General features: G+C 47.2%; 3 protein-coding genes and 1 long non-coding RNA gene across 5 annotated transcripts in view; 2 read left to right on the forward strand and 2 right to left on the reverse strand.

Moving 5' to 3' along the window:
• Nucleotides 1–989, reverse strand: part of LOC113205625 (beta-glucosidase A-like) — a gene marked incomplete in the record, with an annotated part of 4,206 nt that extends 3,217 nt beyond the window's left edge. Inside the window, 4 exon segments of the mRNA XM_052274894.1 lie at nucleotides 1–30; nucleotides 282–427; nucleotides 601–770; nucleotides 861–989. Of these exon segments, the coding sequence (XP_052130854.1) occupies nucleotides 1–30; nucleotides 282–427; nucleotides 601–769 (345 nt within the window).
• Nucleotides 990–7,778: 6,789 nt separating this feature from the next.
• On the forward strand, nucleotides 7,779–11,633 carry LOC113206368 (uncharacterized). Its single transcript, XM_026422431.2, has 12 exons — nucleotides 7,779–7,818; nucleotides 7,992–8,137; nucleotides 8,389–8,514; nucleotides 8,605–8,730; nucleotides 8,819–8,993; nucleotides 9,205–9,344; nucleotides 9,493–9,559; nucleotides 9,654–9,838; nucleotides 10,216–10,353; nucleotides 10,676–10,782; nucleotides 10,860–10,932; nucleotides 11,328–11,633. The coding sequence occupies exons 2-12, from the start codon at nucleotides 8,120–8,122 to the stop codon at nucleotides 11,595–11,597; spliced, it is 1,425 nt and encodes a 474-aa protein (XP_026278216.2). The 5' UTR covers nucleotides 7,779–7,818; nucleotides 7,992–8,119; the 3' UTR covers nucleotides 11,598–11,633.
• A 91-nt stretch (nucleotides 11,634–11,724) lies between these two features.
• Nucleotides 11,725–23,210, forward strand: LOC113205706 (sodium-independent sulfate anion transporter-like). Of its 2 annotated transcripts, none has more exons than XM_052274888.1 (12): nucleotides 11,725–11,842; nucleotides 17,984–18,091; nucleotides 18,486–18,664; nucleotides 18,978–19,169; nucleotides 19,406–19,630; nucleotides 19,933–20,089; nucleotides 20,385–20,552; nucleotides 20,705–21,019; nucleotides 21,339–21,484; nucleotides 21,758–21,931; nucleotides 22,018–22,168; nucleotides 22,668–23,210. In XM_052274888.1, exons 2-12 carry the CDS (start codon nucleotides 18,046–18,048, stop codon nucleotides 22,778–22,780), a joined length of 1,866 nt encoding a protein of 621 aa, XP_052130848.1. In that variant the 5' UTR covers nucleotides 11,725–11,842; nucleotides 17,984–18,045; the 3' UTR covers nucleotides 22,781–23,210. The 2 variants fall into 2 exon arrangements, with proteins under 2 accessions (XP_052130848.1, XP_052130847.1); XM_052274887.1 differs by lacking the exon at nucleotides 11,725–11,842 and adding an exon at nucleotides 14,515–14,632.
• Nucleotides 22,058–23,661, reverse strand: LOC127751396 (uncharacterized). The gene is made up of 3 exons (XR_008012109.1): nucleotides 23,501–23,661; nucleotides 23,217–23,383; nucleotides 22,058–22,186 (listed from the first exon to the last, which is right to left on the reverse strand). It is a non-coding gene; the product is annotated as an uncharacterized LOC127751396 (long non-coding RNA).
• Nucleotides 23,662–24,423: the final 762 nt, after the last annotated feature.

Below are 24,423 nucleotides of genomic sequence, written 5' to 3' on the forward strand. Positions count from 1 at the left end.
CCATGAGATAGAGAACCTATAAAGCTGGAGCTGTCACAAAAATAAAAATAAGAATAGCATCTAGAAAAGCTCTGCGCGGCAAGGATGATGGTCTTTAAGTAGTTTATGTCTAATCAAGAAGTGCGTATTTTGGGCTTAGAAGTTAGTATATTATGCTTATAGTATACTAAGTTTGTTTTCCAAGAAATCCGTCTCAAACCTAGCTGGCCGCCTTCCTGAAAACGTTGGCAAGCTCTCTCGTTCGCCGCAAGGTAGACTAATCATATAGCAGCAATCCTTACCCCTAACGCTTTGGCCATTTTCACATCATCTTTATAGCGATGGTAAGAGTCGGCCACCACGTCGTGTAAGTGTGGGTCAGCCGGGAAACCCTGTGAAGTGAGTTTGCCGGTGTGCAGTACGTGGTCGAGTGAACTCTCACGTTTCCCTGAAATTCGCAAGATAGCCCACGTTATAATAATGCCAGCACTTTGGTCATCCACACGGACGTTCGGCGGGCTGGCCTCTGGAGCAGTGTGAGGGCGCGGAAAGTACATCCGGGTAAGGCAAGCGGAGTGCATCTGCCAACGGCTTGTTCCGAAACAGTCTTCCTTAACTTACCATCCGCGTCCCAAGCACCCTCTGTCTGGATCGCCGATACGCCAGCTCCAATCAGAAAATGTTCAGGCAATGCAAACGGGTCTTCATCTTTGACGGCCAGGTGTGCAGCGCCGCTGAAGGCCACGGCAGTGGCAACAATGATTGCCAGGGTATGGAGTGCTTTGCCCATTCTGCAAAGTTGCAAGATATATGTCAGACAGTAAACTGGCTTGAACCTTACACCTCTACCGTCGTTTAATGTACCCCGGCGTGAGCGGTACCTGGCTAAGCGCAGCGTGCTTCTCAGTGACAAGATTCCGTTCGACAGTCTACTACTCTTATTATATAAGGATTGGCTCTGAAAGCCATCGAGATACCACTCGGTGAAAGGAGCGAAGACTTGAGATCATGATATGCAGATTGGGCTTTGTTGTGCTTGAATGCCTATCAGAAAAGTTTTATGCAACGCCACAAGGAAAAAACTTTATAAAATTTTTAAAACTTGGGCCGTCAGTGGTTTTTCTGGAAGCAAATTTTATACTTACCACCGGAAAGGTCCCCCCATCCGGTTTATGCTTGTTTGGACGAGTGCCTCCACTTTGTGTGCAGTTCAAATGTCATGTTTTTATGTGGGTTTTCTGTGGAAGTCGATTGGTGCCGATAGTGGAACCGCCGGCCTTTTTCCGATATGGCCTAATTTTTCTGCGAGTGCATACGAGGTGTTGCACCACAGTTGGAAACAGGTTGTTGAAGAGGGCCCACTAGGGAACATTTGATATGTGCGTGAGTCACATGCACCGTGAGCCGCCACCGCGGTAGTCGCCCACGCGTCACTCGGACTGGGGCTCGAGTGAGAAAGCGCTACCATTGCCAACAATTCTTGTTAACTGGAAAACGAACCCACGGTTAGGGAAATTTAGTTGTATTTCGTGTTGAGTTGTGCTGCGTGGAACTGCGTGTGATAAAAACCTACTGTTAAAATTTCAGGTCCCCAGCTCAATACGCTCTTGAGTTATCGTGCCTTGACAGACAGGCCACCGGGTGAACAGCTCGTGTATTCCCGGGGGTCTGGATTACGTTGTATTACCGTATATTACCTTGTATTACCCTGTAACACCATAAAGTACATACACAATATTACACAATATTGCAATGTATTACTTCATATTAATTGAACTCCATTGTATTACTTGTATTGCTCGTACCCGAGCTCGTACCTGTCATACCTAATAATACTGGGTGTCCATCTGCAAGAACGGCCTATGCCTCACATGTTACTGTGGTTTCCCCGACATTAAGAGTTGGGACCCGAAGCACAGCCCGGGCTTCCAGCAAGCTTCCGCGCCGAAGTCGCTACTTACATTATAGCCAATTTTCTACCATATTTCCGACCTTAGCAGTGCAGTGTGTATTTCCTTTCGTGGTTTTGCGTTCTCGTATTGTTTTTCGACCTATAATGTGAACATGAAGCTTTGTCAACAAACATAACCATAACCCAACGGTTCCTAAACTTTTCCGGCTCACGACCCTCGCGATACCACGGCAGGTCACGAGGGAGGAGGGGGTGGGGGTAAAAAAAATCGGTCACGCAGTATGGGTATTATCCCTTGTTCCTGATCGGTATCAAGACAGTCTTAATGATTAAGTTTCACTCTGCTAGATCGGATCCCAGTACTTCAACGAGACGGAAAGATGCTTACAAAGTCGAAAAAAAGTAACGCTCCCGTCGAGGGCCTGCGTCGTCTGCTGCCGCCCCTACCGCACCCTCCATCGTCCCCTCCCCACCCCCCCCCCCACGCGCCGATTGAGGGATAAGCGCGAGTGGCTGGCCGGGGTTTCCCTAGGAAAGAAGAAACCCGGCAACTCCGGGCGTACCTAACAAACCTTAAACCTAAAACGAATCGAATTCGAGTCGCTTTTAAGAAAAAAAAAACTTTGTGACAGTACAAATTTGTTTGTTTTTCAATAACACGTGTTGCTAAGAAAGTTGACGACACTCTAAATGGGGAGGGACAATTTTTGTACCTTAGTTAGATGTGTCTTTGAGCACATCTTCATCAGATACAAATTTGTCTGTACAGAGGTACAAAGTGTACCTAGGCTAGGTACAAATGCTATATTTTGTATGTGACTTGGATGCAAATTTGCATTTGGTTTAGATGTGCTCAAAGACACATCCAGCCTACGTACAAATATTGTCCCTCGCCATTTAGTGTGGACAGAAGAGTTGTAATCTGAGGACATGGATCAAGGCCTATTTCCAATGTTGGGGAAATTATCAGTAAAATGACGCGATCTCGATTTTATTTGAAATTGAAAATGACTCTCCTGTTTTAAAACAGAAAATGTCATTACGATAAACATCATTAATTGACAATCTTTTTAACAGCGTGCCCTGGCGAACTCTGACTTGATGCCTGATGAACCTCGGCGGCCCCATTATCGAAGCGGGCGAGACCCCCGCCACACCTGTGCGACCACTTGGCAACGTGCACGAGGTACTCCACACCTCAAGCAGCACTAGGCCAATGTAATCTACCGTTTTCTGCCGATTTATAGATTTGGAAAGGGCACACTTAAGGATCTTGCAAGATATTGCACGAGAATATTATAGGCGTAAATGAATATTATAGGTATTATATACTATTATAGGTATAGTAGCATCTGTCCACGGTTCAGCCGAGTTGTTCACCCCTCGAGACAGACAAACGCAAAACTTTCTTGATCACTGGAGCGATAGGCTTTTTTGCTTTCGCCATATTGCAATAACGCCACATAATCGAGGGGGCACCACTTTGATTTAAAATGTACACAGGATTACGTGATTACATGGATTTCACGTGAATTTTGAGGGATTATACTTGAGTTTTGTTGAATTTCTCGCTCTAAAACCACGAAATTTCGACAATAAGGTGAAATTAAGGAATAATGTTTTAAAATTTGGTCAAGTATTACTCGGAATGCAAAAGGATTACAGAGGGATTACAGAGGATTACACCCTCATCTGTACACAGGATTACGCGAGGGGGCCACCACCATAATACTTTGTCACACTTTATATCTCTCAAACATGTAGAGTTGCGTCTGCATGCCTGAGGACGGTGTTGCACATTTGGGGAATGTGTCGCGCACTGACTCGGCGGAGCGGGGCTGAGACGGACGCGGTCGCGTGACACAGCGCGGTGGATGAATCGGAGCGCCGAACAATCGACGCCCGCTGGGTAGGCAGCCCTTCTGCCTCTGCCCCTGCCTCTGCCAGCGCTCAGATGAAAACTACTGCATGTCTCTTGATCACTGTATCAGTAGTCTCAACTCGACTGCTCGCATTCCGACTAGTCGCTGAACGGGGTTCTTAAGTAAAAAGACTGTCGCCGCACTGACTTGACACACCGGACTAAATAATCTACACTTACTTGCAATAATTTCACTAAACTTGCAACACTGGCCAAGAACTCGGAGTCCTACCACACGGTGGACTGGGACCCACATCCACGAACATCTCGGACTCGCGTTGCAAGCGAGTTGAACGTGAATTTGACGCGAGTTTTCGCAAATTTTCGTGAGTTGGACGCGAGTTTTTGCGTTTCTTCGTGAGTTGGACGCGAGTTTAAACGCGAGTTAGGCGCGGTGAAAGTGTACAACGAGTTGGCGAGCGGGGGACACCTCGACCGGACCCCACCCGTATGCAGGTGCCACTGCTCAATTGGTGAGGACGACGCCCGGAGAATAGGCCACCTCTTCGACGCGCCCAGGGTAGGCCACAGTCTCCACACAGCCGCTCGGCGGGTTGGCCTACCTGGCTTGTTGCAGGCGCTAGCAGCAGCGTCGCGCGAACTTTGATTGTGCAGACGCCGTAAGCACGAACGGCCGTCACCGCCCAGGCCGAGCAGTTTTAAGAGGACATGCCGTCCTCGCCTCGGCTTGCCCCCGGCCCGGCTTATGCGCGGGGCTTACCCACGAGTGTTGCTCGGGTCACACGTGCACTGGAAAAAAAGGTGCTATACAATGTCATTTTGAAGGTATAAGTGAAATAGTGACTTTACGAAGGTGTTTCTCGCCTCAAAATAGGTGCTATTTTTGGCAAAGGCACTACTATCGCAGTAGCCAAGCACCTTTAAAAGGTTATCAGCCTCACCACGCTCGTGGCTCCTCGGCCAGCGCGCGACATTGACCGTGCGGCCAGTACCACGCCGTATAATAAATACGTGCCAATTCAGCGAACCACACAATGAGATAATGACGACTCGCGCCTCGAGCGGCCCTGCCGCTAAGAGCTACCGTAGTTTTACACCTTTTCGGTTCGGACCACGATGTCCGTAGGTCCCAGTCGTCCACCGTGTCGCAAGTTGAGTGAAATTGCAAGTAAGTGTTGATCATTTAGTCCCGGCGTGTCAAGTCTGTGCTGACAGTCTTTTTTATTTACGGGCCCCGTTCAGTGACTATTCGGAATGCGAGCAGTTGAGTGGAGACTACTAAAACAGAGATCAGTACTGCAGTAGTTTTTATCTGAGTGCTGCACCGAGTGGCACCGCATACAACCACGTCTATACCAGAGGCAGAAGGGCTGCCTACCAAGTAGGCGCCGCCATCAAGTATGTAGACGCAACTCCACATGTATGACAGATAAATCACAAGTGTGACAAACTAATATGTAGCATTATTGTCTGAGCGAAAGCAAATAAAGTAAACAGGTTTTCGCGTTTGTATGTCTCAAGGGGCGAACAACTCGGCTGCTCCGGGGACACAGATGAATATATTACTAAGTAGTACGAATTTTAGTGCGAAATTTTGAGGAATATAGGTAATGTCAATGTACTGAGGTGTGCCGAGGTGAAGGCTGCGGAAGGCGGTCAGTTGCCTCCCGCCGCTCGCTATCCGCGCCTGCACGCCACTGCATAGGCAACTCATCAAGCTACCGCGTGTCCTCCCGGACACCCGTGGTCTAATTAGATCTTACATGCACGAGCAATACAAGTATTAGGTAATAATAATACAAGGTAATAATTATTGTGTAATATTGTGCACGTACTACATGGTGTAACGGGTTAATACAAGTTAATTAACGGTACTACAACGTAATCCAGAACCCCGGGAATACACGAGCTGTCCACCCCTTAGTGTTTGTCTGCATGCACGAATGGTCTGTCTGTACTCTGAAAACTCAACAGTGTACATTGTATGCTGAAAAACAGCGATCATTATTGATTGCTAATATATCAGTGTACATTGCATGATTGCTGATTTATCAGCTAGCTGTTAGCATTTCCAGATTCCTCGTGAAAAAAGCTTTCAAACGAGCTACTATAAGATAGGGTTCAAATTCACCGCTATCATAACTTGGTTTACATTACCGGCATTTTCGAGAGGCGGACCATTTCGGTAGTGAACCCTATCACACAGTAGCTCGTTTGAAAGCTTTTTTCACGAGGAATCTGGAAATGCTATCCACTTTCCGATGAAATCCGTCTGAAAGGAAATATTAACCAAAAACCTAAACGTGATCATTGATGATTGCTGATACATCAGCAATCATGTTATGTACACTAATATATATCAGCAATCATTAATGATCGCTGATTTTTCAGCATACAATGTACACTGTTGAGTTTGCAGAGTAGGCTCGATAACCACGATAACCCAAGAACGGATTGAGCTGGGGACCTGACATTTTCAGAGTAGCTTTCTATCACACGCAGTTCCTCGCAGCTCAACTCAACACAATATAACATCACTGTGAAAAATAGAAGGATGTTTTCCAGGTAAATTTTCCTTAACACAATAAAGTTGTAAAATAACAATTTGTAATAGTTAAAATACATGCAGTACGTATCGACTTAAAATCCATTGGCGTGTAAAAATATGCTGCCGTAAATTTACAACTTAAATTATAATTCAAGTTTACAATATTTTTTGTAAAACAACTGCGTCAATTCAAATGCGTACATTGTATACTTTATATGTAGCATACATGGCAGGTATCCTTTAATGTATACATGCCCATGCACGCTTTTATAAATGTGTACACACCTATGCACACACCCAGGTAAACATAACGATTTACGCATTTATACATGGATGTGTACGCATTTATAAAAGCGTACATGTACAAGCGTACACATTTATTAAAGTACGCAATGCCATGTACGCTTTATTTAAAGTATACAATGCATGCATTTAAGTTCACACAGTATGTAGACATTTTTTTGACAGTGATACAAATACAAATAAATTTTGCTAAGCCTGGGTTTGTTTTACAGTTAACAAGAATTGTTGGCGTTTTTTTACTCGAGCCCTAGTCGGAGTGACGCGTGAGCGGCTACCGCGGCTACCGCGGCAGCGCGCACGGTGAATGTGAGTCACACTCAGATCAAATGTTTCCTAGTAAGCGCTCTTCAACGATTTGTTTCCTACGTGCTGCAGCACGTCATTTGCCCTCGAAAAGGGCGTAAGTCGGGAAAATTTAGGCCATCCCGAATAAAGGCCGGCGCTTTTGATTTGTTTCCAGCTGCAGAATCCTTGCTTGAGGGTCCTATCAGCACCGCTAATCGCCTCACGCAGACAACCCACAGAAAAACATTTGAGCTGCCCCTTAAGTGAAGGCACTCGTCCAAACACGAATGAACCGGATGGGGGGAACTTTCCGGCTTTCCGGCTTATTTTAAACGATGCTCGTCGGGTTCCCGGCGTCGCGGTGCGACCGGACAAAAACAAAATTGTCAAGTATCAAATTTGCCTGCAGAAAGGCCACTGAGGGGCCAAGTTCGAGAGCCTGTTTTTAAAAGTTTTTAAAAAGTTTCTTCCTTGTGGCGTGGCAGAAAATTTATCTGACAGGCATTCACACACAGTAAACCCCAATCTGAATATCATAATCTCAAGTCTTCGCCGCTTTCACCGAATGGTATCTCGATGGCTTTCAGAGCCGATCCATATATAATAAGAGTAGCAGACTTAGCTCTTCCTGTCGAACGGAATCTTGTCACTGGGAAGCACGCTACGCACGGCCAGGTATCGCTCACGCCGGGAGACACTGAGCGACGGTAGAGTTGTAAAGTTCAGGACAGTTCTAACATCTATTCTTGCAACTTTGCAGAATGGGCAAAGCACTCCATACCCTGGCAATCATTGTTGCCACTGCCGTGGCCTTCAGCGGCGCTGCACACCTGGCCGTCAAAGATGAAGACCCGTTTGCATTGCCTGGCGTATCGGCGATCCAGACAGAGGGTGCTTGGGACGCGGATGGTAAGTTAAGGAAGACTGTTTCGGAACAAGCCGTTGGCAGATGCACTCCGCTTGCCTTACCCGGATGTACTTTCCGCGCCCTCACACTGCTCCAGAGGCCAGCCCGCCGAACGTCCGTGTGGATGACCAAAGTGCTGGCATTATTATAACGTGGGCTATCTTGCGAATTTCAGGGAAACGTGAGAGTTCACTCGACCACGTACTGCACACCGGCAAACTCACTTCACAGGGTTTCCCGGCTGACCCACACTTACACGACGTGGTGGCCGACTCTTACCATCGCTATAAAGAAGATGTGAAGATGGCCAAAGCGTTAGGGGTAAGGATTGCTGCTATATGATTAGTCTACCTTGCGGCGAACGAGAGAGCTTGCCAACGTTTTCAGGAAGGCGGCCAGCTAGGTTTGAGACGGATTTCTTGGAAAACAAACTTAGTATACTATAAGCATAATATACTAACTTCTAAGCCCAAAATACGCACTTCTTGATTAGACATAAACTACTTAAAGACCATCATCCTTGCCGCGCAGAGCTTTTCTAGATGCTATTCTTATTTTTATTTTTGTGACAGCTCCAGCTTTATAGGTTCTCTATCTCATGGAGCCGCGTCTTTTTTGAAGGCACGCGAAATGAGAAAGGCATTCAATATTACCACGATCTCATCAAAGAAATTAAAGACAGTGGCATGAAGCCTTTGGTGAGTTCTATGGCTACGCCTTTAAAAACAGGTGACAGTTCTATGTGACATTAGCACAACAATCACATTTTTCCGTGGTTCTATTTTCAGATGACTTTGTACCACTTTGACCATCCACAGACGTATGAAGACGAGTTTAAGGGATGGCAAAGCGAGAAGATGGTCCCTAAATTCGTAGAGTACGCTACTTTTGTGTTCAACGAATACGGAAAAGAGGTCCTTGTTTTTCTTTGTGTGTGTGTTAATCATGATGAAATCTCAGCATTACTAACTGTTCGGTTTGTTCATATCTCTCTGAAATCAGGTGGATTTGTGGGTCACATTGAACGAACCTAACATGTACTGCACCTACTTTCCTTCCTTGTTTGTTACGGCCGGACTTTACAAGCAGGAGGATATTAATATTTACAACTGCATGAGGAACTTCGTCCTGGCGCACGCCCAATCGTACCGTGCATTTAAGGAAGCAGGCATGGCTGGTACGTCCTTTTCTCTCTTTGGACCTACTTCTCGTCTATCCGAACCCAAATTACGTCGCGGCCCTTCGAAGTTGAAAAAAAAAATCAATTTTGATATAAATTTTCTCTTTTGTCCCACTACCCCTACAACTCCCAACTAAATAAAATAGAAACAAAATGACGTAATTTGAGAGAGTTTGTAATGATATTGTGAAACACTCTGTCTTCTCAGGCCAAATTGGTTTGACTGTGCTTCTGATGCACGCTACTCCAAATTCAACGCGTCCCGAAGACGTTTACGCGGCCGAGCTGTTCAACCAGGTGCACGCCGGACAGGTGTTGGCCCCGATCGTGGTGGGAGACTACCCGCAGGTACAACTTTTGTAATTTTCTTACAGGGGGGATTATCTAGGTTCTATTTATTAGAAAGGGCGAACGTAGACGAGATTTGAGATGTGAGAAATCGTGTTATTGGACTATTGGGTAGAAATCTGATATTTGTTTATTCCTCGTCATGTAGGTCTTGAAGGATGAATTGAGCGACAAAATAACAGAATTTACTGTTGAAGAAAAGCAATTGATCAAAGGTATGGCACAAACAAAAGATACAAATCCATGTTAGTGCGTGTAGTAGCATCGAGTAGCATCTAACGAGTGTGTTTTTCCTCTCCTGTTTCTAAGGGAGTACCGATTTCGTTGGTTTTAACATTTACTTCAGTATGGTGGCCTCCTGGAAGGACCCCAATACTTGGGCTCCTTGCTTGATCGGGCCTATGATGGGAAAATTTGTGGAAGACTTGCCTATGGCCTCTATCAACGTTGCCGGAGGTATCGACGTAGAGAACCCCATGAAAACGTTCGATAGAGTAAGTAAATCTGTACCGGCCCGAACGTCCCCCCCATCTTTTTTATTTGACCCTTCGACCCGCGCCGGACTAGATTGGTATAATTTAAAGGTGGATCTCCAATGGAGCAATCTACGCTACCCATCACCCATCATCCGTCACCCATCACTTGCGATTTCGTGTTTTTACATCGCGAAATACAATCATAAGGTGTATAGTCATATTAATTGTTCACACACATCCTTAGTCTTAACCACAAGCCGAGTTGTACGCGTAAATACACGAAATATCAAGTGATGGGTGACGGATGATGGGTGATGGGTAGCGCAGATTGCTCCATTGGAGATCCACCTTAAATCCGAAATCCCAAATCAACACCTGTCTCCTTCGGTTTTTAGATTGCACCAGACTCGATAAGAGACGCCGTTCTGTGGGCATGGAACAGCTACAAAAAGCCTATTGTAATAACTGAAAACGGCGTTGGAGACAGTTCAAATATGGGGAAGAAGGATCAGCGTCGCTCGGTATACCATAGTGTAAGTATAAGTTGATTCACTTTGGGTAAGCACAAAAATAATCACTCAGTCGCGAGAAAGGACTTAGCCCGTGGCATGGCGGTTGTCTGGTAACTCTTTTCACTAGCATACTTGACTTACTTTTAACGGCCCCGTACACGATTGTTCAAATTTATGCCTTAGTCGCATTGAAGCGGTAACGTTTATTTCCGATGTGTTTCACTTTGATCGATATAACGACACAAAAGTGGGCCCGTTTCTGCTCACGGTATATATAATGGCATAATAATTTTGGTATCTACCTCTTTTCGGCACTAAGAACTTATCGTTATTGGTTTATTAGGCATACATGAGAACGCTATTGACGACGATGAAAGAATTTAAAGTGGATGTCATCGCATACTGCGCTTGGAGTCTTATCGACAGTTACGAGTGGAGCGCAGGCTTTGGGTAATTTGATGCGGTACAGAAATGTTTTAACATGTTTGAGTTGTAACAACATCGTAAACATTTTTTATGTATTCTAGACGGCCTTTCGGACTGGTTCACGTCGACTATGAGGGCAAGACACTGGACCGTTCACTGAAGGACTCATCTCAGGTAAGCGAATTGTCAATTTTCTCTTGGTGAGAAATTGGTCAGCGATTCGAAATAAATGCTTTGCAACGGTGCGAACTATTTTTTTGTATTGCAGAGAATTTGTTTGTATTGCAAAGAAATTGTTTGTATGGCAAAGAAATTCTTTCTAAGGCTAGACAGGTTCTTTCTTTCAATGAACAATCAGTTTGCATTATAAACTATTTTCTCGTAAACCTACGAAGAATTAGTTCGTAATACAACGCGTCAAAATCCTTAGTGAGCTACGAAGGTTTTGATTTTCGCTGCGAATAACTCCGACTGATAATGTTATCTGTTATCAGTAAGTTACAAGCAGAAATATACAATAAATTAACAAATTAGTCTGTAATTCATGCTGCATAAAAACGTGTTCACAGTTTTGGATTGAGATTGCCGAGAAGCGCGTGGTGCCACTCGTTGAAGAGCCTATAACTACGACACCTGGGCCACCTGCATCTCCCACGGCCTCCACGTCATTTGCATCTTCCACACCCTCCACGTCATCTGCATCTTCCACGCCTTCCACGTCATCTGCATCTTCCACACCCTCCACGTCATCTGCATCCTCTACGTCAACCTTCCTTTTGCTTCCGATTGGAGCTGTCTTAATAGCCCTTAAATCATTTCATTGCGATGTGCCATACTAAATTGATAAATTTTTGGAATAAAGAAAAAAAACAAAACAAAAAGATAGTCATTCTTACTGGGTGTCGGTTGAGTTTCACCGTCACGATGTTCTCTATTACCCTGTTCCCCTCCACTCCAATGCAGCCGCGGACCGCGGGCCTTGTACAATCGTCAATCGGATGCGGCAAGCGCAGCCGCGTGGACCGAAACTAGCTCCGCGTCTACTGTTATCAGTCTGGACGTCCAGCAAATCAGGAGACGTTGGGTAAGTCTGACCGGTGGCTCAAAAACGCACGCACAGTTTCGTCAACAAAGAACACTGTTAAAAATTTCTTGGGATTTCCCGAAGATTTACTTTCCACCACTATAATAAATTCCCAGAGGACTCCGTTCTTAGGTTTTGTGTACTAAAACAGATGTTGAGGGTAGAAGTTTTCATTCGTCTATATTTTTAAAGCTAAACTCGACACGTGAAATCTACAGAGTTCTTTGGGAAATCCCAAAGGACTTTGGCAATACTTTTCACGAGTGTTCCTCCGTGAAATCCCAGGATTTTTCCTAACAGTGAACCCAATTGTGTCTAAAAGTAAATCTTGTTATGGTTTCCGGGGGAGGCGTTAGTACCAAGGGGCGAGAACCAATAGCTATTATACAAGTTAAGAAAAGTCACCATATATTTTCCATTATACATGATGGTGGAGAGGTGATGCGGTCGCCCGGTCGGGCTGCACGTTTTGTGCATTATTTTAAGCGCCCTTTTAATTGATCATGGAGTCTTACTGATAGCTCGAGTAGGCGTGGGGGAAATCACTTGCGAAATAGTTCGTACACCTTCCCCCGAAATAGTCCGAAATAAAGGCGAAATACAGGCGAAATACAGGCGAAATAGAGCGAAATAAAGACGAAATAGACGCGAAATAGTCGGTGAAATAGTCGCAAAATACCCCTGAAATACTCCGAAATAGCGCGAAATAGCCTGAAATAAACTGAAATAGGCGGGAAATAGCCGAAATGGCAGGAGAAATAACCGAAATGGGAGGAGAAATACCGCGAAATAGTCCGTACGCTACGAACCCTAGTGAATTCCCCCTCGCGAGTAGGCAAACTAGTAATCAATTATCCTAGATAATTATCTAGGTGACCAGAGCCGCTAACAGAGGACAAGCATAACGTACCGTGTGTGAGTGGGGGGGCATCACTTGCGATTTCGTGTTTTTACATCGCGAAATACAATCATAAGGTGTATAGTCATATTAATTGTTCACACACATCCTTAGTCTTAACCACAAGCCGAGTTGTACGCGTAAATACACGAAATATCAAGTGATGGGTGACGGATGATGGGTGATGGGTAGCGCAGATTGCTCCATTGGAGATCCACCTTAAATCCGAAATCCCAAATCAACACCTGTCTCCTTCGGTTTTTAGATTGCACCAGACTCGATAAGAGACGCCGTTCTGTGGGCATGGAACAGCTACAAAAAGCCTATTGTAATAACTGAAAACGGCGTTGGAGACAGTTCAAATATGGGGAAGAAGGATCAGCGTCGCTCGGTATACCATAGTGTAAGTATAAGTTGATTCACTTTGGGTAAGCACAAAAATAATCACTCAGTCGCGAGAAAGGACTTAGCCCGTGGCATGGCGGTTGTCTGGTAACTCTTTTCACTAGCATACTTGACTTACTTTTAACGGCCCCGTACACGATTGTTCAAATTTATGCCTTAGTCGCATTGAAGCGGTAACGTTTATTTCCGATGTGTTTCACTTTGATCGATATAACGACACAAAAGTGGGCCCGTTTCTGCTCACGGTATATATAATGGCATAATAATTTTGGTATCTACCTCTTTTCGGCACTAAGAACTTATCGTTATTGGTTTATTAGGCATACATGAGAACGCTATTGACGACGATGAAAGAATTTAAAGTGGATGTCATCGCATACTGCGCTTGGAGTCTTATCGACAGTTACGAGTGGAGCGCAGGCTTTGGGTAATTTGATGCGGTACAGAAATGTTTTAACATGTTTGAGTTGTAACAACATCGTAAACATTTTTTATGTATTCTAGACGGCCTTTCGGACTGGTTCACGTCGACTATGAGGGCAAGACACTGGACCGTTCACTGAAGGACTCATCTCAGGTAAGCGAATTGTCAATTTTCTCTTGGTGAGAAATTGGTCAGCGATTCGAAATAAATGCTTTGCAACGGTGCGAACTATTTTTTTGTATTGCAGAGAATTTGTTTGTATTGCAAAGAAATTGTTTGTATGGCAAAGAAATTCTTTCTAAGGCTAGACAGGTTCTTTCTTTCAATGAACAATCAGTTTGCATTATAAACTATTTTCTCGTAAACCTACGAAGAATTAGTTCGTAATACAACGCGTCAAAATCCTTAGTGAGCTACGAAGGTTTTGATTTTCGCTGCGAATAACTCCGACTGATAATGTTATCTGTTATCAGTAAGTTACCAGCAGAAATATACAATAAATTAACAAATTAGTCTGTAATTCATGCTGCATAAAAACGTGTTCACAGTTTTGGATTGAGATTGCCGAGAAGCGCGTGGTGCCACTCGTTGAAGAGCCTATAACTACGACACCTGGGCCACCTGCATCTCCCACGGCCTCCACGTCATTTGCATCTTCCACACCCTCCACGTCATCTGCATCTTCCACGCCTTCCACGTCATCTGCATCTTCCACACCCTCCACGTCATCTGCATCCTCTACGTCAACCTTCCTTTTGCTTCCGATTGGAGCTGTCTTAATAGCCCTTAAATCATTTCATTGCGATGTGCCATACTAAATTGATAAATTTTTGGAATAAAGAAAAAAAACAAAACAAAAAGATAGTCATTCTTACTGGGTGTCGGTTGAGTTTCACCGTCACGATGTTCTCTATTACCCTGTTCCCCTCCACTCCAATGCAGCCGCGGACCGCGGGCCTTGTACAATCGTCAATCGGATGCGGCAAGCGCAGCCGCGTGGACCGAAACTAGCTCCGCGTCTACTGTTATCAGTCTGGACGTCCAGCAAATCAGGAGACGTTGGGTAAGTCTGACCGGTGGCTCAAAAACGCACGCACAGTTTCGTCAACAAAGAACACTGTTAAAAATTTCTTGGGATTTCCCGAAGATTTACTTTCCACCACTATAATAAATTCCCAGAGGACTCCGTTCTTAGGTTTTGTGTACTAAAACAGATGTTGAGGGTAGAAGTTTTCATTCGTCTATATTTTTAAAGCTAAACTCGACACGTGAAATCTACAGAGTTCTTTGGGAAATCCCAAAGGACTTTGGCAATACTTTTCACGAGTGTTCCTCCGTGAAATCCCAGGATTTTTCCTAACAGTGAACCCAATTGTGTCTAAAAGTAAATCTTGTTATGGTTTCCGGGGGAGGCGTTAGTACCAAGGGGCGAGAACCAATAGCTATTATACAAGTTAAGAAAAGTCACCATATATTTTCCATTATACATGATGGTGGAGAGGTGATGCGGTCGCCCGGTCGGGCTGCACGTTTTGTGCATTATTTTAAGCGCCCTTTTAATTGATCATGGAGTCTTACTGATAGCTCGAGTAGGCGTGGGGGAAATCACTTGCGAAATAGTTCGTACACCTTCCCCCGAAATAGTCCGAAATAAAGGCGAAATACAGGCGAAATACAGGCGAAATAGAGCGAAATAAAGACGAAATAGACGCGAAATAGTCGGTGAAATAGTCGCAAAATACCCCTGAAATACTCCGAAATAGCGCGAAATAGCCTGAAATAAACTGAAATAGGCGGGAAATAGCCGAAATGGCAGGAGAAATAACCGAAATGGGAGGAGAAATACCGCGAAATAGTCCGTACGCTACGAACCCTAGTGAATTCCCCCTCGCGAGTAGGCAAACTAGTAATCAATTATCCTAGATAATTATCTAGGTGACCAGAGCCGCTAACAGAGGACAAGCATAACGTACCGTGTGTGAGTGGGGGGGGGGGGGGGTACAACTCAGCATGGCCGTAGAGTGTCCGCCATGTCCGGCTTTGTCCGTTTGCCGTTGATGGACCGGACACTTGCACGAATAGGACAAACGCCAGCTTGGTTCTATTCGTACAAGTGTGCGGTTTCGGCAGCCAACTCCTGGTTGTGGGTATCGGATTCTCGATTCCAGCTATCGAATTTACCCAACCAAACAGAACTATGATTCCCACAACAAAGTCTTTTTTTCCCGTGTGTGTTAGGTAAGGGTGTGCCATGTGTGCACATAATCACCTAATGAGGCCCTGGGCGAATGCGATTGAATTGACCGGAGGACACCGATCACCGCGGCTGACCAGAGCGTTTTGTCGCATCCGCTGTGGTGTGTGTGTGTGTGTGTGTGTGTGTGTGTGTTAGAGAGAGAGAGAGAGAGAGAGAGAGAGAGAGAGAGAGAGAGAGAGAGAGAGAGACTTGAAAAATTGTATAGCGATTATGGTTTAAATTTCCTTTGACACGTTTGAGATCGGTGAAGGAGTGTGGGTGCAGTCAGCCATCCTCTTTCGGACTTGTTATTTGTTTTTACATTTTTTTTTAGAGAAACGGGGGAGGACCAAAAGAAAGGTATCCTACTTTGAAAAACGATGTAATGATCACTCCAGTAGGCCTCTGCTGGCCAAGGGCGATCGAGTTATTAGTGGCACGTGACGGCGTCCCAGAGAAGTGTGGCTTAATTAGTAAGGCAGCATTTTTATTTGCGGCTCTTCCCTCACTGCTTTTAGTTTCCGTTATTGCTTAAACCACCTTAGTCCGTGAAATTTTAATAAAAGCAAACAATCGTTTATTCTAGTAGTTCTAGTAGGCTGGTCAAAGTTACTAAAATGCCTGGCATTTTACCCCTCGGTCTAAACACCTCATCTCACCGTGTGTGTATGTCGTTTACAAGTATGCATTGTGAAACTATGTTATGGGTGTGCCCGAAAAGATTATTGCACAAATCTAGTTCTGCTTAAAGCAGTATCTTGCCTTTTCTCCTGAAAGTGAATACGCGAGTGAATATTTTGTAGCAGTGTTGCCAAACGTTGTCTGTCATGTTGATGTCGTTCGTGGACTTAAAAGCCCTGTCACAATAATTAAGAAGGCGCTCATACCCACATTCTCTCGCGTGACCCTGCTACCACTACTGTCTGGAAACCAGTGCTGATTGGTCAATGGTCACGGCCACAAAGCTCTATCCACTACCCCCTTTTTAAGTTCTTTTATTTATTTGTTGATTTTATAAGTTCAACGTGTGCTGCTGTGTCTATATCCGCTCATTCACACCTTCAGTCACTATCATGGTGGTTTAAAAATTTGCTGTGACCGAGCACGTCAGCATGCCATGCAGTGCAGAGCGATGAATTGTACTCTGTTCACAAACAGGTGTTCATTTTAACCTGCCCCCATATGGCTCCTGCTTTTATGCATAAAATTTCCATGGCAATTTTTGTTTGTGGAAATCCTCCTAGCTAGAAATGCATTGCCATTTTAATTCCGTAGACGTTGAATATCGTTGGTTCGACTTTAAATTTCAGGTTGGACAATTTGAAAAAAATTATGCTCCTCCCAGAAATTTAGTTTGTTTGCGTTTGCCTGTATATCTTACCATTTAGGAATCTTTCAGACAGTACGTCCGCGTTTTTCTCAGATTCAGTCGGCAAATTACGGATGTTTCGCGCCTGCGATACTGGGGGCAGGCCACCCCGCAGTACTCCCATGCATTGCATGCAAGATGTTGCCTACCCATCAGGCGCTATGAGAGCTTGCTGAGACTACTTGACAGGTGCAAAACGGAGAATTGTGGACGTACTTTCTGGATGATGCCTCAAGCGCAGGAGAAAGTTTGCTCTTACCAAAATGGCCCTAAATAAAAAAATATGTTTTATTTCTTTTGGGCGATTTATAGGCGTTTCCAAACAGTAACCCGTTTGGAACCAAAATGTTTCTTGGGTTTGCCCTATCTTTCACAATTTGGATGGTAAAGAGCAGGGGCTTTCTACGAAAGTAAGCTGAAAGTGGCAATATAGAACATAAGTCGTAGAAGGAGCCTTCCAATCAAAACGGACAAAAACCAAACTCACAAAAACCATAAACAAACTGTGCTCAACCGAAATCACTCCTCGGATGTCCAAAGGCTCCAGGAGATGGAGGTTGATTTGTTGGAATAATGAAAATTGGCAAATTAGCAGCAGGCTTTGAGTTGCCACCAAAGCGAAGGGGAGCTGGCAACTCCGTTTGGTGCAAAGTGCGGACCTGCTTGCTGGTAAGACGTCACATTCTGGGAGGCTCGATTTTAAAACAAAACGCCTCTAAGCACGCGAGTGAAAACACCTGCTTAAAAATTTCTCCAAGCCAAATAGAGCGGTTATCACACCCACCGCACTCACCTTGACATTTTTACAGCGATAAGTTTGGCGCGTGTGTGCGGCGCCCAAGAAGCTGTGCGGGAGTCAGTCTGCACGAGGATGGGCCGCTCGAGCATCGAGGACGGCGAGCCGCGGCTGCACGCCGGTGGGTATTCTAAACTAGAGAACACAACGGTCACAACTGACTCGAGATCGGCCCGATTCTGCACAAATTGGGGGCGTCCTCTTTTAGTGTTCTCGCGAGTTGGACGCGAGTTTTATCGTGAGTTGGCCGCGGGCGCGGGCAAGTGTACACCGAGTTGGATGGCGGGGTAGACGTCGGCTTTGTGTCACGATGCAGTGTACACCACGTTACCTTTACTCATAATCTCCCGTACAAAAGCATATTGTTTTAGTACACCCAGCGCCTCTTCATGCTGCCGTTGCGAACGCTCTCCACGGTGAAAAAAGCGAAAAAAAGTTACCAGAATTTCAAGACCCGGTCTGGGATGTCGATGGTGTTCACCATAGGATCTTTTTCTTTTACCGTGTCGTTCCAGCGCCGGGCCGCCAGCTGCGCCTGCCCGGATGGCTCACGCGGCGAGTCCCGCTGCTGGGCTGGCTGCCGACCTACACGTCCGGGGCCGCGGTGGCGGACCTCATCGCTGGCCTCACCCTGGGCCTCACCATGATGCCGCAGAGCATCGCGTACGCACAGCTTGCGGGCGTCAGCCCAGAGGTGCGCTGGACCACAAACACGTTTTGAGCCGTGGGGTATATTTTATGTATCCACGATCTTTAACCTCGTCGCGGGGGCTCCTTCGTTCGACACTGACTTACCAACCTAATGTACTGTTTACACCAAAAATCAAGTCTGTAAATGTCGCTAACTTGTAGGTGTATGATAATATCATTCGCGCAAATGGACGCAGTAGTGTGTGAATTTCAAAGGAAAGTGTGTGACATTCGCATACTTGGGTTTCCAGTGACACAGAGGGGAATGACCCCTGCACACCTTGTTTGTGACCTGACATGTCTCTCCCTCTCTCTAGTTCGGACTGTACTCGGCCTTTGCGGGGGGCTTCGTCTACATGTTCCTGGGCACCATCAAGCAGGTGGTGATCGGCCCGGCCTCCATCATGTCCATCATCACGCTGCAGTTCACCAGGGACAAGCCCATCCCGTTCGTCCACCTTCTTGCGTTTTTCACCGGAATAGGACAGCTGGCCATGGCTGTCCTGCGCCTAGGTGAGCGCCTATTTGCACTCATAAAAACTGTTTCTTGTCTCAAGAACATTTTTCCTTGATTGAATGCCGACCCAAGATCAAACTTTATTCTTGAAAGAAGCTGATATTACCTCGTAAAAGATGAAAATCTTGACAGTTAAATTGTTTAAAGAGTGAATTTGATCTTGGGTCAGCATGCACTTTGACTGTCTGTCACCGCCGATCTTTGCACACCACTGACCCACACGACTACCTAGGCTTCCTGGTGGACTTCATCTCGGCGCCGGTGGTGTCGGCCTTCACCTCAGCCACCGCCATCATCATCATGGTGGCACAGCTGCGGCCGCTGCTCGGCCTGTCCTTCCGGGCGCACGGCTGCGTCGAGACGCTGGTGCTGGTCGCGCGCCACGCCAGCGAGGTGCGCGTCGGCGACCTCGTCATGGGCCTCACCTCCATGGCCTTCCTCTGGTCATTCAAGGTGTGGAGTAGAACTCACTCTCAGACCTAGTACAGATGTGTTTGTTAGTTGCAACGCTGGTATTATCTACAGCAGGTATCACTGACCAATTGATGACAATTTCTCCGTGTACTCTGGAAACTGATATGTGTGAACATGTATGCAGTACCTCTTCAATACCTACAAATGTATTCAGGAGGTAGTGTGTACATGTAGCCAAACCTGTCCATAACTTCAGTCTGGAAAGATCTGGCCAGGTCTACCAGATCTGGTTTGAAATCTGAGTCACATAGCGCGATATTGTCTGACTGTGTGTGTCTCAGGCCTTGGCGTTTGTACCCGCGGACCCCAAGAGGCCGCTCGGGAAGGGACTTTGGTTCCTGTCCATCTGCAAGAACGGCCTGTGCCTCACATTTGCGACTGTGGCCGCAGGCCTGCTGCACCACAGGCTAGACGGCGGTGTGCCATTCGCCGTCGTGGGTGAGTCTCTTATCTGCCTCTTTTGTGTGTAGTGTCTTACAATGTCTCCCTCTCTATCAGTCTCACATCGTCTCACACTTACACCCCACACGCCAACCTTAGGGTAGTAGGGATCCCACCCACTTACGATACCGAACAACAGGAACTACTTGGCTAACTACCAGGTGTAAAGTGCGAGACAAAACAGAGACGATGAGTGACATTCTGGCCGTCACTCACGGAATGAGTCCATGAGTCTGTCGAGGGGTCGTGTGTGTCACGCACCTGCAGTTGTTCCGTTGTTACTCACCGCCAGGTAACATGCCGCCGGGGCTGCCCGCCATCACGTTGCCGCCCTTCCAGGGCTTGGAGGTCGGGAACCAGACGGTCAGCTTCCTCGACATGACGAGCGAGCTGGGCGTGGGACTCGTCGTCACCCCAGTGGTGGCGGTGCTCATCAACATCGCCATCGGCAAGGCTTACGGTACGACACGACAACGCGACCAAAACTGGCGCTTCGCAAATCATTTTTCCCGTCGGCTTCGATCGCGCGCCTTTCTTTTTTTTTTTTTTTGGTTTCTAACAAGGCTACTCACTCTCGGTGGTGCCGTCTCTGGTCCCCTTTGATCCCCACAGCGGGGGCGGCGATGGGCGGCGGCGGCCTGGACGCCTCGCAGGAGCTGCTGGCGCTGTCCGCCTGCAACGTGCTGTGCGCGCTGGTGCAGGGCATGCCCGTGTCCGGCGCGCTGACGCGCTCGGCGGTGGCCGAGGCCTCCGGGGTGCGCACGCCGCTGGCGGGCCTGTACTGCAGCGCGCTCATCGTGGCCGCGCTCGCCTGGCTCACGCCCTCGTTCTACTTCATCCCGCGGCCCACGCTCGCCGCCGTGCTCATCGTGGCCGTGGGCAGCCTCATCGACGTCCGCATAGTGCCGCGGCTCTGGCGAGTCAACAGTGAGTCTCAAACTTTTGGTGGTAGTTAGTTTAAATTTTTCTACGCTCCACCCAAACAACAGTGCCTGCCCACGGAGGTCTTCAGAGGCGAGGGCCGAGGGGTTTAAATTTACCCCAGAAGGTATTACCAATACGGGGATACATTTATTGTGGGTTCCTATAAACGCTTCTATACGTCACCCCAAGTTCGAGCCCTTGAAAGCCCCGGGCTGCCCTCAGCAGCAGCAGCAGCAGCAGCAGCAGCAGCAGCAGCAGCAGCAGCAGCAGAACTCTTGTTGTGTCGTGTGTTGGCGTGTCTCAGACGACTCTCTTTGTGCAGAGCGCGACTTCGTGGTGCTGGTCGTCACCTTCTTCACGTGCCTGTGGCTGGGCGTGGAGGTGGGGCTGGTGGTGGGCATGGCGATGGACGCCACCCGGCTCCTGCAGCCCTGGGCGCGACCCTCGCTGTCCGAGGTGGTAAAAAAGGTGGGTGCTGTGTCCCTCCACCTGACCGGGCCCGGGCCCTGTCTGAGGGGCTCTTCACTATAAATTCAAACGTACACCAATGTTTCTGTTTTTCTTGATTTTCTCATATTCTTTCCTATTTTTTTTATTGATATTCTAAATTGATATTTAATTGATTTTCCCTTGATTTCTTTTTTACATCTTTGGGGAATGTAAACTATTTTTTTCTGGAGTGTAGTACTCCTTGGCCCTGGCCTGCTCTCTGCCCGGAGCTGAACTCCGCTCTCTGCCCAGAGTCCCGACGGCCCCGAGTACGTGCTGGTGCGCCCGTCCCTCGGCATGCTGTACCCCGGGGTGGACACGCTGCATGACCAGGCGACGCGCGCCGCCGACAACCTGGGCCGAGGGGAGCTCGCCGTCGTGGTGGACTGCAGCACCGTCGTCAGCGTGGACTACTCTGCGGCCGTGGTGAGACGCGGGGACAGACGAAGCAGAGACGAAGCTGAGAACACTCTCAAGTGAGGCAACGGCTGATGATACGTGTCGTCGCACAGGCACTGGCGTCCTTCGCAAACGAACTTGGCGAGCGAGGACAGCGCCTGATCCTACTGGACGCGAATCCCAGCGCCCGCAGCACCCTCTTGGGCGCGGGGCTGGACCAGGACGCGTTCTGCGAGGAAGTCGGTCTGCAGGAGGTGCTCCGAGGTGAGTCTGAAATTGGCACTGGAAAAGAAAAGAATGCGCTTCGTCAAGAGTCGAACATATGGAATAGGAATCTTCGGGATGTAGGAAAGGAGCTCGTTTTCCAAACTTTTACTTTATTCGTATAAAAATACGCAAAAAAAAAACCCGTTAGAAACCAAAGTGAAAGGGGCAAGGTATTGGTCCCGGGAGAGGACCAGATGTATGGTCAGGCAAGGGCAGGCCACTCTGCACCTCAGCACACTATGATGAGGATAGTGGCCTGCCAGGGGCAGACCAAGGGATTGTCCCCAGCCGCCAAGGTGATAGAGGGTATCGCAAAGGACGTTTTTCATCGTTGCGAATGTGACTTAAGCGATGCATCAGGTAACGAAAAGTATCAGTTGAAGCCGTTGAAGCAACGAATATTTTTTTCCTACGTGGGTAATAATTGAATAGAGGGGCTCGTCCTGGTAATTTAGTTCACAAAGACTTTCATGCTTTTTTTTCACTCTCTTCCAAGGCAACGATGCGGATGGCGATATTCTAATACCCGCACCGACTCGACTACTGCCCGGGACCGAAGACGGTATGAAACCGTCGAATGAAGAAATGGACGTTGCGAATAAAACCTGAACATCAGTATTTTTGCAGTTTGGCAATGAATCAGAACCGACAGCTGACTTTGCGAGAAGCCGGCTGTTAGACAATTCCTCTCTTAAGTATTGTTGTTACAAACGTAAGAAGGCATATATACCGATCAACCAAGTGTGCAACTGTTTAGCACTTCTAAGTTTTTAACTGCAAGTTGGATACTTGCAAGTGTTCAACTGCGTAGTAGTACACTTGCAAGTGTTCAACTTGGTAGTTCAGCGCTTCTAAGCAGACTGTGCATACTTTCACCATCGCGTTAAGCACTTGCAATTATGCAACTTGTAGTTGCCCACCTACTAGTGTTCAGCTGTTGCACACTTGGTTCATCAGTGTGCGTTATTTTAAGGATATAATTGCGTCGACTCAACTTCTATCCTTTAGAGACGTTTTTAATAAAGCCACAAAATCTAAATTTTACCTGCTTCCGGTCCTTGCGAGCGATCTGTGACGTCAGGGTATCTGTAATGCCCGCGCTTGTCGTTATCTCACACGTGTAAGAAGAACTCGAGCTTTGCACCCACTCCCACGCTGTGGTGATCATCAGTATCGTTATACGAATAAACGCATTCTTCCAAAACATTGTGACTGTTGGGCAGAGATTTTTATAGTGTACTCAGTTTTACTCACGAAATCGAGGGCCCCTGTGTCTAAAGGGCTGCAAGCACCTCTCCCTTCACGCACGATTATTTGCGTAGAACGAACCTTGGAAAGAGCTGAGGTTTAGCTCTTGGGCGGTGTCGAGGAAACTCCACAAGTCCCCAACGAAACATATCCATCTGTCTTGCTGTTTCAATCTTAAATATAATGTGATGGCGCCTGTGAGGTATGATGAAAACTCGTGCCTCATCTCAGCCCTCAAAACCCCAACCTGTAAAACTTGTTTTGTTAGTGTGATCTAGAAACCTTGCGCGAGTCCTATTCGCATATATTAGTAATTTCCTCTGAAGCACAACTTCGTCAACTATCTCAAGTCGAGGCGCACCCTAGCCTTCTCAAGGCGACGGCCTCCGCTGCTCCGCGGACGACAACATGCTCCCCTCATGGAGGAGGGATGAGGTCTCGTTGCAGCAGCTGCAGGTTTTGCCCGGCGTGGTTCGCGCGACGCACACCACGCATCAGTGCGCCGAGCGTTTGTTTCGTTTTGAAACGCACGTTCGCACGCAGGACGGCCGCTGCTGCGGGCCGCGCCTCATGAAAAGCTAACGACCAAGCGTACCACGCGAGCATTACGACTTGATGGCGTGGGTGCACAGCGTGCCGCACAGCGTGCGCAGCGGCAAGCCGCGCGTGCACGCGGCTGACCGGGAGGGCGTGCAGGGGCGTGGCGGAGCGTGCATGTGGCGGAGTCGCCCGGGACCCATCATAGCCCTGAGCTGGGCCTGTTTCACCACAGAAGCAGCCGCGCAGCTGGTGGACACTTCGCGGATCCTCACGGCACTTCAGGGAGTAGACTATGTGTAGGGAGGGGAGGGAGGCGCGACGAGCATTTTAATAAGATGCCTGTCGCCTTTCCTTTCTCTCTGTCCTACGCACAATTTTACTTCCGCAACACGAAACACACGAGACAATTGCACGAAACTAGCAACCCTCATTTTACCCCGATCGAAACCTTCATTTGTACACTG

Source organism: Frankliniella occidentalis, unplaced genomic scaffold (genome assembly GCF_000697945.3).
Source record: "Frankliniella occidentalis isolate FOCC.00 unplaced genomic scaffold, Focc_3.1 Scaffold460, whole genome shotgun sequence".
Taxonomy (NCBI): domain Eukaryota; kingdom Metazoa; phylum Arthropoda; class Insecta; order Thysanoptera; family Thripidae; genus Frankliniella; species Frankliniella occidentalis.

Excerpts from the sequence above, each read along its gene's own strand:
- LOC113206368 (XM_026422431.2), top strand. Across the intron at positions 10,354-10,675 it reads GTCGCTCGGTATACCATAGT|GCATACATGAGAACGCTATT; the intron begins GTAAGTATAAGT and ends TTGGTTTATTAG. Across the intron at positions 10,933-11,327 it reads CACTGAAGGACTCATCTCAG|TTTTGGATTGAGATTGCCGA; the intron begins GTAAGCGAATTG and ends ACGTGTTCACAG.
- LOC113205706 (XM_052274888.1), top strand. The coding sequence starts at position 18,046 with ATGGGCCGCTCGAGCATCGAGGACGGCGAGCCGCGGCTGCACGCCG. Across the intron at positions 18,092-18,485 it reads CGAGCCGCGGCTGCACGCCG|CGCCGGGCCGCCAGCTGCGC; the intron begins GTGGGTATTCTA and ends GTGTCGTTCCAG. Across the intron at positions 21,020-21,338 it reads GCGGCTCTGGCGAGTCAACA|AGCGCGACTTCGTGGTGCTG; the intron begins GTGAGTCTCAAA and ends CTCTTTGTGCAG.